Below are 17,310 nucleotides of genomic sequence, written 5' to 3' on the forward strand. Positions count from 1 at the left end.
TTAACCCTCCGAAATACAGCCGAAAATGGTTTTTTCGTTGATAATTGGTATTTGGCGGCCGATTTTTAAAATTAGACTATGTCATTATTTTTGTCTTGAGAAGCTTCACTTTTCGTTCTTATGTCTTTTTAAGCTTTGAAGTCGCGTTCGCATGATAAGGGCAGAAACAAAATTTTACCCCCCCTAAAGCATATTTTTTTCCTTACCAAACGAAAGTACTTAAAAATTCAAGAAAATGTTGCCTTCAAACTATATTACTAAAATAATCAACAAAAAAGTTATTTCACTTACAATATTTATTGCTACTTAAGCAAATTTTGGCGCGAATCAAGGCTTTTATATTGGTCTCGGCTTTCTAATTTTGCAAAAATGTGGCCCAGGCGCTTTTCATCAGTGACAGCACTTGCAGACTCACTAACAACACGCACAAACCGTTCGGTATTCTGGGAATGACAGAGGAACTCTAAAAAAAAATGATTTAAAAGTACTATAAGACCCGTGAAGTTTTTAGTTTGAAGATATTTACCTGGGATATATCACTTATGATTCATTTAATCACTATCTGTAACTGCAAAAGGGTTCCGTAATCTTAACTGACTCCAATCGATCATGCTGACATACGACTTACTTCAAAGTTTATTACGCATTTACCTTGACCGGAGCATTATATTCATAAGGATGTTTTTTTACATTGTAATAACTTTGAAGGAGGCTTTCAATGTTTCTCCGGAGCGTAGTTCTTGTAACTATAGGGATGTTTGCCTGCTGCCACAACTTTGAAATTGTGTTCATAACTATTGGCAAATATTCATTGAGACTTCGATTTTTTGGAACACTTGCAGAGCCGTAATATTTAAGGAACAAAAAATATTCAATAACACCACGTTTCGTAGGTAACATTTTAATATCAATATCGCGCTTAACGAAAGCCATTTTTAAATTGCACACACTGTTAAGTCACTTTTTAATTTTATTTCACCAGCACAATTTATGGTATTAATTATAAATTATTATTATCAATACGAAACAACAGGTTTGACTCACTTATTTACTTTGACTTCCACAATTTATAAAATTTATTGGCATGATTAAATTACAAGAGGTTAGCTCGCTATTGACAGCGTCAGTTTTGCACTCCCCGGGTTGCTGATGCGACGAAAACAAAGAGTATGAATTTGGGAAAAATCGTAGCAAAAATGTACCTAAATTGGTACGAAAGCAGTGAGATTAAATTTCCAACTAAGAAAACTGTTGGAGGAATTTGTGGGGGCGAATTTTGTTAGCTGACCTAACCATGGGTAAACGACTTCATAGCTTAAAAGGAAATGTGATGACATGTTAATTTTAAAAATCGGCCGTCAAATACCCAACTTTCAACGAAAAAACCTTTTCGGCTGTATTTCGAAGGGTTAAAAAAAAAATAAAATAAAAATTTCGAAATCCTCTCAGGTACATTTTTGCTACGATTTTTCCCAAATTCATACTCTTTGTTTTCGTCGCATCAGCAACCCGGGGAGTGCAAAACTGACGCTGTCAATAGCGAGCTAACCTCTTGTAATTTAATCATGCCAATAAATTTTATAAATTGTGGAAGTCAAAGTAAATAAGTGAGTCAAACCTGTTGTTTCGTATTGATAATAATAATTTATAATTAATACCATAAATTGTGCTGGTGAAATAAAATTAAAAAGTGACTTAACAGTGTGTGCAATTTAAAAATGGCTTTCGTTAAGCGCGATATTGATATTAAAATGTTACCTACGAAACGTGGTGTTATTGAATATTTTTTGTTCNATTATTTTAGTAATATAGTTTGAAGGCAACATTTTCTTGAATTTTTAAGTACTTTCGTTTGGTAAGGAAAAAAATATACTTTAGGGGGGGTAAAATTTTGTTTCTGCCCTTATCATGCGAACGCGACTTCAAAGCTTAAAAAGACATAAGAACGAAAAGTGAAGCTTCTCAAGACAAAAATAATGACATATCAATTTTAAAAATCGGCCGTCAAATAACCAAGTTACAACGAAAAAACCATTTCGGCTGTATTTCGGAGGGTAAAAAAAAAAAAAAAAAATTTTTCCAGAACCCTCTCAACATAATCTTTAAATTTAGGGGCGGACATTAGCAACTTTTTTTTTTGTATGGGGACCGACCCAGTCTAATGTACATATCAATATACATATAACTTCATGAATTTTTCAAACATCAGGCATGTGTTGAAAATTGTACTTAGCTAAAGGGCTACATGCCCAAAATCAGTGCTCCGTGTTCCTATTTAATTAAACTTCGTATATTTAATAATTTCTGCAAAATTTGACCATTTAATATTGATATTAACATAATTTTCCGCATTGTTTACATATTTTCCTATGCGTTTTGGCATTTCTCTCTCGCAATTGCATCAAGATGAACTCACGCAAAAATTACACTCAAAAATCCTCTCTCAAGGGCGCAATTTTGTATTCTATCGTTCTTGGCTCATATGTGATTTTGTCGTGATAGCGTAAAGCACAGTATATATAGAAATAAACCTTTTTGAGTACTCTTCGGGGGTAAAATCTGATCAGGGTTGATAATGAGAAGTAGCATGAAATTTGTTGATTCAGGGTTGTATACAAAATTACTGTGATTATTAAAAGGAGCAACAATCGTGCTATGGCAAAGTGGCACAAGACATGACTGTATAATAGTGACCGAAATTAATTACAAAAGTGTAAAAAATTGCAAATTATTCTCTATTACTATAGATACTAATACAGATCATCATAGTTCAGTATTTAACTGGTTAAATAACACCGTAAATGATAATGAACTGTTAAATATTGACAACGCTAGTATTTAAACCAAATTTACGTAAAAGTTGCGTTCCGGATGCTTCACGATTTGCAGATGTTAGAGGATTTGCAGGAAAAGCTGTTTTCTCCTAGGGAATTTCATATCCAGCTTGTTGCCAGAGGCAGTGACTCATTTAATGGGTCGATTATGGGAGACAACGCAACCGCAGTTGGGCTGCCGATGGGCAACGCCACTGAAATGAAAATGTATATTATGAATAGGAACTATAGTTAAGTTCTATTAAATTGAAAGTGTAAATAAGCTGAAGAAACAGTTGAAAAAAGAAATAAATTACCTCAATCAAAATTTCTGCGGCAACCACAAAAATGTAGTTGCCAATATAGCAACTCGGTTGCTAGCTTTCAGTTGCCAGTTCCATCTGTAATACCATTTCAGCCACTGGCTACCCAACTGAAGTTCGTTTGCAATTCGTAATCGACCCATTAATCTACTCATCATGTTGGAGCAGCTCCGGGTAGTGGACCATTGAATGTGGCTGAAGTTATGACCACCATAACCAACGGAGTCTCCAAGCAAATACATGTCCTGAATTTATACGGTAGCAATTCATAGCAATTACTATTGTATGTGTGTATGATTCATATTTGTGACATTCTATACTTTGATCAAATCGATATTAAGTATTTCTGAATAGCTCCGGGTAATGGTCGCTCAATTTTGGGTGTGCTTCATGATCTGTCTTGGCAGATGCGCTGGCAGTAACTATAACTATACAAAACAGGTTTTTTTTAATAAAAACTTAGAATACGGTGCCCCTCAAGTAGTGTTTTTCTTGTTGCAATTTATGTTCTACCAAATTCTAACCCTTCGGTTTACTTCAAACATTCTTCATTATGGCTCTCTTTATTTACCATGGTCAGTCCCTCCGATTCGATTGTTGTGTTGGGTGATTTCAATCTAGCGTGTGTTTCCTGGGATTCGGTGGATGGAATTCTGGTGCCAAATTCTTCTCGGGATGTACTTAACCAATTTCTTAACGAACTTTCCGATCTTGGTCAATATCAGATTAATTCAGTTATCAACAACTTAGGTAAATGTCTTGATTTAGCGTTTATTGATGATACTGCTAAATGCACTATAATACGCGGCGATCCTTTAGTTATATCTATAGACCCTTATCACCCACCACTTGAGTTGTCTTGGCACCATCTTACGATTCATGTTATTGTCCTGAAACTAGAAAGCCGAAAGGTCGGCGATATTCTTTCAAATACGCTAACTACGACAAGCTTAAAATAGCTATATCTGAAATAATCTGGCCTGAGTACGATGGGGAGGGGGGGGTTGAGAACAGTGCCTTACACTTTAGTAAAATTTTGAATAATATATTCAGTAAACTCATTCCTCTTGTTAAAGAAAATACCGGACCTCGTAACTCGTTGTGGTTTAACTCAGAGCTAAAGCATTTAAAAAATCAGAAAACTAAATCATTTAAACTTTATAAAAAATCAGGCCTGTCTTCTCACTACGCCGCGTCCTCCATCCTTCGTCATAAATACAATGCCTTAAATAGAAAATGTTACAGGAATTACATTAATAGAACTCGCATTAACATCGTTTCTAATCCCAAGTCATTTTATCATTTTGTTAACTCAAAACGTAAAATAAATGGCTTTCCCTCAACACTGAAATTAGACGATGTTATTTCTAGTGATGATGATATGATTGCTGATATGTTTGCAAATTATTTTGAATCGAACTATTCTGTCGAGCCAAATGAAAAAAACTTCTAGCTATCCTTTTCCATCCGTATTCCTTCAATCTCCGCTGACAATGTTCTCCTTCATTTGAATAGTTTAAAAAATTCTTTTCTAAGCGGCCCGGATGGTATTCCCTCCTGTGTCCTAATAAGTTTTGCTGATTATCTATATAAGCCATTAACAAACATCTTCAATGCTTCTCTAAAGCAAGGAGTTTTCCCTCTTTGTGGAAGGAGTCGTATATCTTGTCGCTTTATAAAAATGGAAGCAGGTCGAATATTGCGAATTATAGGAGAATCGCTAAGCTGTGTGCAATTCCTAAATTATTTGAAGAAATCGTTACGGAAGAACTATCTTATTCCATAACACCCGTTATCGATGTATCACAACACGGCTTTTGTAAAGGTAAATCAACTGTATCAAACCTTCTTGAACTCACTACAAATGTGAACAATGGTTTCAAAAGTAATTATCAAACTGACGTCATTTACACTGACTTCAGCAAGGCTTTTGATAAAGTATCTCATTCAACTCTAATATACAAACTTGATAAAATTGGTTTCCCTCCAATCCTGCTGCGCTGGCTTTCTTCGTATTTCATTGGCAGGAAACAGAGGGTTATCTTTAAAAAATGTTCATCGGGATGGTCAATAGTCCCTTTCTACTGAACCAGATCACGTTTTGTATTCCTTCTAGGCCTTCTGGATATTACAAGCCCATTAAGCTAACTATTTGTAGAACAAATTTTGAAATGTATGATGCTTTTCGTTGCCTATGCCAGGACTTTAACAAGCATTACGACTATTTTGACACCTCCGACTCACATTTTACCATTAAGAAAACCTTACTTGAGATTTTGAATAAATAACATGTAAACCCTTACATTGTACCTTATCGTTCAGCTGGTGAACTGTATTTCTGTTCAGTTTATGAGGTAAACGTGAATCGCTTTTTTGTAACTAAAGAAATTAATATCTTTAACCGGGAACGATAAATTACACAATATCTATGACTGCTTAGTACAACTGTAATCGGCTTCGTATATTTTCGCGACCGCGTAAGACAATACGAGCATGGATCGGAAACTCGACCTTTCCGACCATGATCAACAGCTTGTAATGACTTCCGGAACATGGATCGGAAACTCGTTCTTTCCGACCATGCTGAACAGCTTGTCCACAGAACGGAGCGGAAACTAGAGCTTTCCGCCTGCCACACATTCAAAGTAATGACTTCGGGACATGGATCGGAAACTCGTTCTTTCCGACCATGTTCAACAGCTTGTTCATAGTGCGGAGCGGAAACCAGAGCTTTCCGCCTGCCACAATTACAAAGTAATGTCTTCGGGAACATGGATCGGAAATCCGGCCTTACCCACCTTGATCAACAGCCTGTCCGCAGCGCGGAGCGGAAACTAGGTCTTTCCGCCCGCCGGACACAAAAGTAGACTGAAGACTAGGCCTCGCCAGCAACCAAACCTGCTATTTTATGTTGTTATTATTATTATTATTACTATTATAAATTACTATGTATCTAAATGTTCTATTCTCATTTGTCTGTAAGAAAACATTTTTCTGTAGACCAAATGAATAAGTAAATAAATATATTCGGGATTTTAGAATTTTACTTGATAAACTCACAAAATAACACAAAATTAACGTTTTTCATAAAAATACATATGATTTTACAATGGATATTTTTTTAATTTAAAATTTACATTTAAGAAAACTCCACTCAGTGCAATAACTACGATTTGATTTTTTCAGTTTATAGAAACGCAAGCGTTAACTATGTACTTGATAATATTCTTAATTAGGCATTGATATTACACTTCACCTACATTTTGTTCATAAATAACACATAATTACATATATTTTATCCTCGAAAAGAACTTTTTTAATAATGAGGCGAAATTCCCCACAGTTAGTGTTGCCGTGCACGCAAAACGAAAACGCTGTACACAACCCAAAAGTACTCCTCGGGGACCAATTGGTGAAAAACTTCGAAAAGGTTTATTACTGTATATACTGTGGCGTAAAGATGGATAGCAAAGACGCGGATGATGTAATTGCAATACTTTTGAGTTAGCTTTTTTATATATGTGTTACTTGAATTAATTTATACTAGTAATAATCCCCGAAAATCGTGGTGCTCGTGGTCTAAAAAATCTGTATATTTCTTGCGGCGTCCAAACCATTATATTGTAGTTCTTTAACTATTAGACGAGACCATTATCTAACCCTTCATATATACATAAATACATACTTAGGTTGGGGATTAACATCACAACTACTCCAAATTTTAGTATCAAGTCATGAGTTGCAACTCCCCTAATCCACTTGCTCCTGTGGATATTCTGAAACGGCAGTAGACGTATAGAAAAATCGACGCCATAGAAAAATTTTCTTCTCCGGGCAACATATTAACCATTTCTTTATTATTTAGTGCTTATTTTTTTGACACGAAATTGATCGATCCTGCAGGTGGTTTTGATTAATCACACCAGGCTAGGGTGGCCAGATGCGCTGATTTAATCAGTACATGTGCTGATTTTTTTCTATTGTACTGATTTTTAAGAGCCCGAAATCAGTACGCAAAATCTACTAATTTTTTGAGTTTGTACTGATTTTGTACTGATTTTCACATTTAATAAATACTTTTGTAAGTTGGTGTAATTGACATTTACTTGAGATTTACATGTTTAAAACAATGGTTTTTAACAGCTCATACGTGTGAGCAGATTGAAAGCATTAATTAAATTTAAACCATTATTAAAAAGGTGTCAGCTTGCAATTGTTTCGTTTCCTAGGATTTCGCAAAATAACAAACTGTTTGGATTCAACCCAACCCAACTACACGATTTGCAGGTTTTACAGGATTTCCAGGAAAAGCTGGTTTCGCCATTAATAAATCTTATGAAAGGTGGTGGTGAGTTAATCATATATTAAGTACACTGAGAAAATGACAATAAGAGATAATCTTTTGATTATAATTAAACATCCACTGAGAAATCGGCTGTCAGTATTTCAAACTTAAGACGACTACTGCTACGGTGCAATGTAAGTTCTAAATATTTGGAAAAGGTGCAAACTACCGACTCTTGGATACGATATATGTAGCTTTACTTTGATTTTTGATGTTCGACTACCTGTAATTTTACTTGCACATACACATTTAACACTATTAAATTTCCTTCGTATTCGAAAATTCGTTTAGCGATAATTCGGTAATATACCTTTTAGTCAACATTTTAATGTGAATATTGTATTTAATAAGCACACCATCCAAATATGTTTTAAATTTGTAGCTTAAAATATGCAAACAGATTCTGGCTCGAGCTCGTCTTCTACTGAAACTGAATGGGCTAAAATTTTTTTTTTAATTTTCTCAATTTTTATAAATATTATAGAAAGTTTGAGACTTCAACTCACGTGTCTTTTGTTATAGAATTAACTATATTTTTATAAAAAATTTGAATTATGTAAGGAAAGAAAAATTTTCAAAACCTGTCAATACATTTTACTACTACTTTCGTGAGCACAGCTGTACATACATACGTAATACCTTTGATTTGTTTTAAAGTAATGAATTTTTATATTGATAATACTATATGTATTTAAAAGTCTATTAGTTATTATTTGTTAAATTAATGCGCTGTTATTTGGTTGTTATATTGTTAATAATAAAAAATACGCTTAAAAATTAACCGATTTTTATGGCTTTGTACTGATTTTTGATCCCAACTGTACTGATTATGTTACTATAATATCTGGCCACCCTACACCAGGCTGAGGTTCAAATACCTAAATGACTCGCAAAATAATCTCTTGTGGCACTTATCTTAATTTGTGAGCCAGGCGAGAGTTATCGCCCTTCTCTAACCCCCAATACTAAAATAATCATATTCTCTGAAATGCATATTTATCGAGAGTGTTAAATACTTTACCGATCCCTCTATTCGTCCGCCAGGATTTTTTTTTGTAAGTTTTCCAGCATTTTAAAATTATACATAATTAAAAGTAAAGAAATGGAATTGTTCAAAATTGCTGTTGTTTGTGCAAAGTTTCAGATCGAGCAGCTTAATTTCAATGTAAATTGTCTTTGTACTTTTATATATAGATATATAGATTTATAATACAAATATAACCATATTTGCCTGAGAAAAATAACATCGAAATAAACCATGTAAAATTTATATATGGGTATGTGTACAGGGCAAAAGCAACATTTTTGTTTTGCGGATCTTCCGCTGTATCACATTCGCACGAACATAGCAATACTTTGCTCGATATGAAACAACAAGTAATTTTTAGAAAAAAAAAAACGACTTCAACTCCCATATAAAATATATATATATATATATATATATATATCTCATGATCCACTGATCGGATCTCAACCAGATTAGTATGGGACCACCTCTGAGACACTACCTTTCCGATGCAAAAAGACCGAAATCGGTTGACGTGGTCCAAAGTTATGCGGTGACAAACATAAAAAAAAAAAAAAAAAAATATTCCGACGAACTGATAACCTCCTCCTTTTTTGGAAGTCGGTTAAAAACAGGGACGAAAACGAATATGTGCGGTATTGTTGTTGATAGTGTGTATGAATGTATGTATATGCAACAACGTTGTGTATATACATATGTATGAGCCAAAGGGAAAATTTTCTTTGCAGATCTTCCGATGTATCGCTGCCTACTACTCGCATCCAAAGTACTTCCATATTACTCGGAGCTCGTTTGTGCTATGCCAATCCCGCAACGAATTCTTCCTCGGGGTATGCGCTTTTGTCTACAAAGTCCGGACAATTTGTTTGGAGAGTATGGAGATAGACTTCCTTCTTCTTTATTCCTTTAATTTCAACTAACGGCACCAAATGCTGCCAGGTAAAATACCCCCAAAATATTAAGCTTTCACTGAAATTTTGTAAAATACAAGAGAATTGGAGCTTAGGGTACTGAAAACGGGTACTTTGACCTGATTGAATGAAAACTAATTGTTTCCAGAGCGATGGTAAGGAAAATTTTTGTGGAAGACCTCATAACATCTTAAAAATCACCATGTAAAGAAAAATATCTAATATGGTGGTAACAGCCTAATAGTTTGGGGGTGTTTTACTTGGCGGCATTTGGTGGCGTTAGTTAAAATTAAAGGAATAATGAAGAAGGAAGTCTATCTTCATATTCTCCAAACAAATTGTCCGGACTTTGTAGGCAAAAGCGCATATCCCGAGGAAGAAGTCGTTTGCCAGGAGGACGGAGATCCAGAGAGCTCCGAAAAGATTCGACAACACCGGCTGCTTGAGCAAAATTTTTACATAATGCTGTGACCAGCACAAAGTCCAGCTATCAACGCCATCGAAAAATTTTGCACAGTGGTCAAGAGGGGATTGGCATAGTACAAGCTTTAAGTAATAAAATATATGTATATGTATATATTAATTGTATGTGTGTCCATAAATATACATATAGCAATTTAGCCTCATTGGTTTGTATACACAAACGACGAACATGCACCGCAAGCCGAGTATGCTCGCGCACATGTCCGTCGTGTGTGGCCACTGTTACCTGACCGTTTATTTTATCTTTTTCTAAAGCATATATAAAACTACCCTTAAAGTGTTTGCATATACATAATCAAAGACTAATGTTCAAACTATTAAATAAAAGTAATACTTGGCATGTCTTGCTAACTTATCGGAAACTGTATGTCTTACAATAACAGAAAAGTAGTTGAATATGTCTGTACGTGACCATAGAATGTTACTATGTATAACTATTTTGTTTATGAATGTAGAAAATTAGTTTAAAAGCAAATTTTCAATCAATTTCGAAGTACCAATTGTGTGAAAACTACTTCGGAGCTTCGGTTTTTAAAAATCGAATATCAAGTAACCAAGTGACTGGTATAATTAAAAACCATTTCCGCGGTTTTTAGAAGGATAAAAATTTATGGGGCCAGAATCCTATGAACATAAGCTTTAAATACAGAGGTATGGACTTAATGGACTTGGGCGAGCCTAAGTTATTGACCAAAAATTGTCATCTTTCACACAGATTGTTTTTAGAGCACAGTTAACAATATTTTTGCTATTACCAATCAAAATTCTAAAAAAGCGGATTTTCGGCCCACGCTAGTGGACACCTTTACATAAATAATAGTGGTATTCACCGAAGTGAGCAAGGGGTAGGGGCAGTCTGGCAAAAGGGTAGATTAGCTGAAGCAATGACTGTTGTCAACAGTTCGTTCCTTGAGCTTATCTGCTATTTTGCCAGAGTGTCAGGCCACTTGCTCAATTTGGTGAATACCACTAATATCTTCTTACTAAATTATAACTAGTAAAGAGGTTTGCGTAGGACCATCGTTGATTTTTGCTTTCGATCATAAGAATCCGAGAAGGTAGCATAGATAGGAAAAATAAAGCGGGCAAAGGAAGTTTTGCTTCCTTTTATCAGCCACTGTTTAAAGGGTTCTGATTTTGTACAGACCACTTGGTTCGTCGACTTTCAACTGTGATATTAAATTGGATTTATTTACCTGGAACCACCTTATTTACATTAATAGCCCCAAGTGAGGCTGTGGAGTCGGTGCATCTGTTTATTCACATTCTCATGTAGTAAAACTATCAAGATTTCCGAAGCCTAAATTGTGTGCCAAAATGGAAGGCTGTCCCATTTACGTAGTACCAAATTAATTGACTGCGGTTGCAGCACCCGGTTTGTTTGGGCGGGACAGGAAACTTACCCCCTGTTATGAATTTTCATACGATAGACGATAAACGCTTGCAAGCGTATCGTATGAAATCAGTTCTCATAATAGTTGCGTTCCTTATATCCCAGAAAGTCAGAAATAGTCCAAAGTAGTCAGATTTAGTCAAAAAAGCGTTTCTTAACTCGAAAATGACAGAAGAAATGAGAGAGCAACTCTCAGTGAGAGGTACTCTTTGCAGTCCGAATTAACAAGATTTAGTCATAAGAATTTTTGATGGCAAAATCTTGAAAAGTGTCAAACTCAACAGAATTTAAATTAACGGAAATTTAAGAACACACGAAAAGTGAGAATAATCTAAAAACTAAAAAAAGTGAATTGAAAATTGAAAGAAGCAAAAAATAATTGATACAAGGGGTATTATACTATCGATTTCGGCTCTGATACGACTTTAAAATCCCGTACAATATTTTCGAGAAGCTTAGACTTTTCATTACGAAGTTCATAGATTTTCTTACCAAATCTTGGTAATTAAAATCTACCCTGAGAAACTAAACATAGGCTAAAAATGTGAAGATGCCCCTCAAGACGACAACTCAAATCAACTCTTCAAACACTGCTCTCTCTTTGGTCCGAACCGGCCGAAACAGCCCATTTTGGTGATCAACCGTTAGATGAGCTTAACAGAACCACACATTTTCTGCAGTCCCCGCTGCTTAATAGAAGCAGATACCTAGCGTGTAAAAAAATGATTATGTGCCTATTGCGATAGCCCTTAAAACTTAAATATCATTTTAGTTATAAATCCTCTTTGCCTCGACTTCGTCATTAACCCTTTCTAGTTCGAAATACATATGAAAATTTCTTACCTCCGGCTCATTTTCGATATTCTGCCGTTTTGTGTTTAGCGAATATTGCTTACTTAATTGTCGATTGGGCAGTATTGGTTTGTTAAATTCTTTTCTACCAGCAGCCACATTAGCATCCAGTTCCATAAAAATGCTGCGGGATTTCTTGCTGATTGCTAGAAAATGATAATGTATTGAGTTGTTGGATATAACTCTTGAAGTGCTGAAGTTTTACCGGATTCGAAAACGTCAGCCTCATTTTGTAAACCACTATGATTGCACGAGTTCTCTTCGCTATTATCCGCGGAATCTTTGAATACATCACCTCTCTCAAAGCGTTCCTTAAGTGATCGTGCAGCGCCCTCAACTTCTATTTCAGGCTTCTTATCCGATGAAGTAATTCCTGCAGAAATATATTATAGGTATTCACCAAATTGAGCAAGTGGCCTGGTACACTAGCAAGAGAGCAGATTAGCTCAAGCAACAGCCGTTCCAACAGTCTTTGCTTGAGCTAATCTGCGCTTTTGCCAGAGTGCCATGCCACGTGCTCAATTTGCTGAATACCACTATTGTAATTCGTCTTTGCACACTTCTTTCAAAATTGAATGAGAGAGTGAGTGCTCACTCACTTTGCTCCGATTCGGCGACAGCCTGCTGATACATCTCTTTGATGCGCGCCTGCTTTCCCATAAATAGACGTGAACGTATATTTTGTATTTCTTGTTTGCGTTCCTCGCGACGTTCCTCCTTGGACATGATGTGACCTTTTTCAAATATATTTTTGATGTCATGCATTGCGTGCCCCAGACCCACGGGACGCTCGCGCTGTGTTCGCTTTTTTGAGCGCACCAAATCCGCGTCATCATCTTCGTTGCTATTTTCGTCGACTTCTGCATCGCTGGCGTCACTGTTGCTTTCCGAAGAGTAATCGCTGGCGCCGTCGCGCTCCCGTTCGCTCATAGCTTTTATGCTTAAATCAGAACTGACGCCTTGTGCTTTCAGTTTCGCGATTTTTGATAGAATCGAATTACTGTGCTTCACAGGATTTCTGTGCAATTCTTCGTTGCTTTTATCTTCCTGAACTTGTGTTCCATTCTCAAAAACTTGAAATCTAGAGCGTACATTAAGCTGCTGTAGTTCTTCTAGTCCCAGATCAGGCTTGTCAGATGCTAAATTTGATAGCAAAATTATTTGTTATTAAAACGGCAATAAATATCGGTATCTAATTAAGTGCTCTTCACTTTATAAAATGGAATATGTATCTAAGTTGTTGGCATATTTGAGTACATATAATAATAACAGATTGGCGCTTACACATATGTTAGTGTTTGGCCGAGCTTCTCCTCCGTTAGAATTGTAGCGAAAGTGAGCAACAGGGGCGTGCCTTCTCTTTTGCCCTAGTACGTTTTTTGATTGAATGCAAAGAGAAGGCATGCCCCTGTTGCGCACTTTTACTACAATTATAACGAGTTGTCCCTTCTTGTTATCTACGTTCTTTGGTGTCGATAATATTACGTTAACGGCATTTTTCGAGTTTAGCTCAAATAAGAAAGATATCCTTGATTCAATCCTTGCTCACAATTTATTGTTTAATTAGGTTAAGTTCGTGAAAAGTATTCTTAGAAAATACTCATATCAAGGATTTTAATACGAGGAGTTCATTTTTGAAGTTAGGCCAATTGATTGAATTTCATTGAGTTTTTTTTAAATAAATACTAAAATTAGAGATGCCTATTAAAAACTGCAGTCGCGACGTAAAATTTACATTATTCGTACTAAACATACTAATTTTAAACACTGCGATCAATATTTTAAATAGAAATCAATTTATTTATTGTATTTTGTTTTAGTCTACTATTTTTTCAAACTTTCTTTCTTCTTTTTATTTTATCAAAATTATCGTTATAGTTATTTTATTATTCTCGCTCGAGTGTAATTTTGCAATTTCACAGTTCTAAAGGCTTTAGTCTGAAAATCGCTGAAACAACTATTTTGAGTAATTATTTCATTTTGTAAATTTTCCAAACAGCAATTTATCACTTTCTTTGGTGTTTAAATTAAAAAATGGTTGATTGTTGCAACCGTTGCTAAAAAAATCATTGATCGTTAAGCGTCTTCTGAACGGCTTGATTTATTAGCTGTCGAATTCAATTCTCAGAGGTACACACCAACATGTTGTCCCAAATGATCAGAAAAATATTACGATCATCTACCACGCAACTGTTCAGTTGATCAGAAGTACACAACAACGCGTTCAGAAGGTGCAACTGCAACAGTTACTGAGCTGTTGCGCCTTCTGAACGTGCCCAATATCAACATTATTATTGCTGCAAGGGTGTATTTTGGATTACGTTAGGTTGAATTTTGGATTACGTTTTCCTGTAATAAATTTTTAACAAATTATAAACATATGTAACTTAGTGGAAAAACTAAAATAAAAAATCGTCATTACGGGGGAAAATCGTCAAATCATCATTGAGCTAAAAAAATTTCAAAATGAGGCCGAAATCGTCAATTCGGCAACGCGGCTAAGAACATTTCTCAAGAACTTGACCTAATTATACAATAAATTGTGTGCAAGGATTCAATTATGGATATCTTCCTCATTTGAGCTAAACTCGATTAACGTAGTTTTATTGACATCTAAAACTATCACTTGTGCATTTGGTTTTACTCAATACCGAGCCAACAAGTTTGATTTGGTCGCATAGTGTAATAATAGTATTTAGGCGCTTATAGCCCTTCTATGCATACTTTGCACTGCTATACCATTTTTACGTAAAAATCAAAACTCAACGGAATTCTTTATGTGAAGTGCTATCCGTTGGGTAACCGCTTACGCGCAAAGCCCATTTAACAGATTCCTTATGTGACAACTCTCATGCAACCCTAAGTATGCATAACTGAGCTATTACACTTTTGCTAAGTGTTTGGCCGAGATTCTCCTCAAATTTGTGGTGTGGGTCCTAATGTTAAAACGCAAATGGAGGGAGGTACAATTTTACGCCTCCTCCGAACGGCAAATGGTTTTAATGAGAAGCTTTTTGTGCAGAAATGCACTCAGAGATTTGCTATTGCCTGTCAAGGGGCGACTGCTGTTAGAAAAAGTTTTATAGATGTTGCTTAGACCAAGGATCTAACCCAGGTCCTAGGCAGTGGTAGTACCCACCTCTAACAACTCAGCCACAGCCGCCATAAAAAAATATTTTTGAAATGCTATGGGAAATATGTTTTTTTTTTTTTTTTAAATTGCCCTTGTTTTATCCAAATTATTCAGTTTGCTCTAAGAAGAACCCTTTAACATAGTTTGACAAAAGCCCCGAAAGCATTTAATTTTTTGTTTGCTCAACCACAAAAATGTTAAAGAAAGTCCCTTTTGGGTCCGAAACGCGACATTCGTGATCAAGTAATTATCTACACGTTTCGAATCGAGTCAAGCAAAAGGAAGGCTGTATTCTCTACAATACAACTTAAACTGACTGAATTCATTCCTGCATTTTTTAAAGCGAAAAGGATCTCTCTGAAGGCCAGTGCTAAACAGTTAGTAGTCGTTCTTGAAAAAGCGTATTTTTTTCTAAAATCTTCTTTTTGTTGGCGCTGTAACCGCCCAAACGATTTTGGTTGAGTTCAACAAAGCACGCCTATCAGTGATTTTTGTGCAAAGCAGCTGCAATTATTTTCCCACTTAGGACCTTATAATCATAATAATACATTGGCGCTTACTCATATGTTAGTGTTTGGCCGAGCTTCTCCTCCAACTTGTGGCGTGCGTGTTATTTTATGGCCTTAACAATTTGAAAGCTATCACTTTACCATTTTTTCAAATTATTGTTGCTTTTCCACAATAAACTTTCATTAAAAAACGGCCTCGAGCTCAATAAAAATTGTTGAATATAATTGTTATAAGGCCATAAAATAACAAAGACAAATAACTTAAGGACGAGCACACCTACATAAATGTTAAACATTCTAATAATAGAAATATTAACAAAAACCAACAAAANTGGTGATTTCCGAAATAGCTATCACTTCTACCATTTTTTCAAATTATTGTTGCTTTTCCACAATAAAATTTCATTAAAAAAACGGCCTCGATCTCAATAAAAATTGTTGAATATATTTATTTTTTCCTACGTATGGTTTTAAATTAAACGTCAGTTTTATAAATTACCTGAAATCAATACGCATTTTTAAGTCTCATCGGTACGTTTATAAATAAATTGATTTTATTACAAAGGGGTGTTTGTCGGCAATAACGCTCCGGTGTTACCGCAAGAGATAAGAAATGGAAATAAAACAAAGCACAATATTTATTTTTTAGTACTATAACTAGAGTTACCCTGCCATGCCTTGCTGTGGCGCAGTATAATAAAATGAAAATCAGTGAACTTATATGATATTCCTTGCATTGTAAATCTACCACTTGTCGTTAAATTTCAGTCACTATCGAATGTAATTCGAACATACCAATGCGACTATTATCATTTTCGTCCACTCGCTGGCCAATATTTCTTCTTCTTCTTATTTGGCGCTGTGACCGCCTAAGCGATTTTGATCGAGTTCAACAAATCACGCCAGTCGTTTCTTTTCTGTGTCAACTGACGCCAATAGGAAATGCCAAGTGAAGCCAAGTCCTTCTCCACCTGGTCTTTCCATCGCAGTGGGGGCCTACCTATCTCTCTTCCTCTGCTACCACCAGCGTGTTCCGAGTTGAATACTTTCAGAGCTGGAGCGTCGGTGTCCATTCAAACGACATCAAGCCAGCGGAGCCGCTGCACTATGTCCATGTCGTTGTAAAGCTCATCGTCTGCGGTACTCGCCGTCGCCAACGCGTAAAGGCCCGTACATCTTCGGCAAAATCTTTCTCTCGAATACTCCATGAGTTATCATATCCATGTCCCTGCTTCTGCGCCATATACCAGCACGGGCATGATGAGTGACTTATAGGGTGTGGTTTTCGTACGTCGAGAGAGGACTTTACTCCTGAATTGCCTACGTAGTTCAACTTTATCGAAATTATAACTCTCAACAGTGACGTGGGTGCCAAGGCGCGAATGTGCTGACTGTTTGTTTGATGACAGGAGATACTTCGTCTTGTCCTCGTTTACCACCAGACCCATTCGCTTTGCTTCCTTACCCAACTTGGAAATGGCAGAACAGACTTCGAGGTTTTTGTTACCGATAATGCCGATG

General features: G+C 35.9%; 1 protein-coding gene across 4 annotated transcripts in view; it reads right to left on the reverse strand.

The window, feature by feature from the left end:
* Positions 1-17,310, reverse strand: part of LOC108359791 (LIM domain and actin-binding protein 1) — a 72,409-nt gene that overhangs the window by 4,725 nt on the left and 50,374 nt on the right. For all 4 annotated transcript variants that reach the window (XM_017611816.1, XM_017611814.1, XM_017611815.1 and 1 more), the window contains exons 6-8: positions 12,747-13,286; positions 12,353-12,520; positions 12,139-12,293 (exon numbers count right to left, since the gene is read on the reverse strand). In XM_017611816.1, the coding sequence (XP_017467305.1) occupies positions 12,139-12,293; positions 12,353-12,520; positions 12,747-13,286 (863 nt within the window). The remainder of the gene's footprint in view (positions 1-12,138; positions 12,294-12,352; positions 12,521-12,746; positions 13,287-17,310) is intronic.

The sequence above is a fragment of the Rhagoletis zephyria genome, unplaced genomic scaffold (assembly GCF_001687245.7).
Source record: "Rhagoletis zephyria isolate East Lansing unplaced genomic scaffold, Rhagoletis_zephyria_1.1 Rzeph_scaffold_00460, whole genome shotgun sequence".
In the NCBI taxonomy this organism is placed as follows: domain Eukaryota; kingdom Metazoa; phylum Arthropoda; class Insecta; order Diptera; family Tephritidae; genus Rhagoletis; species Rhagoletis zephyria.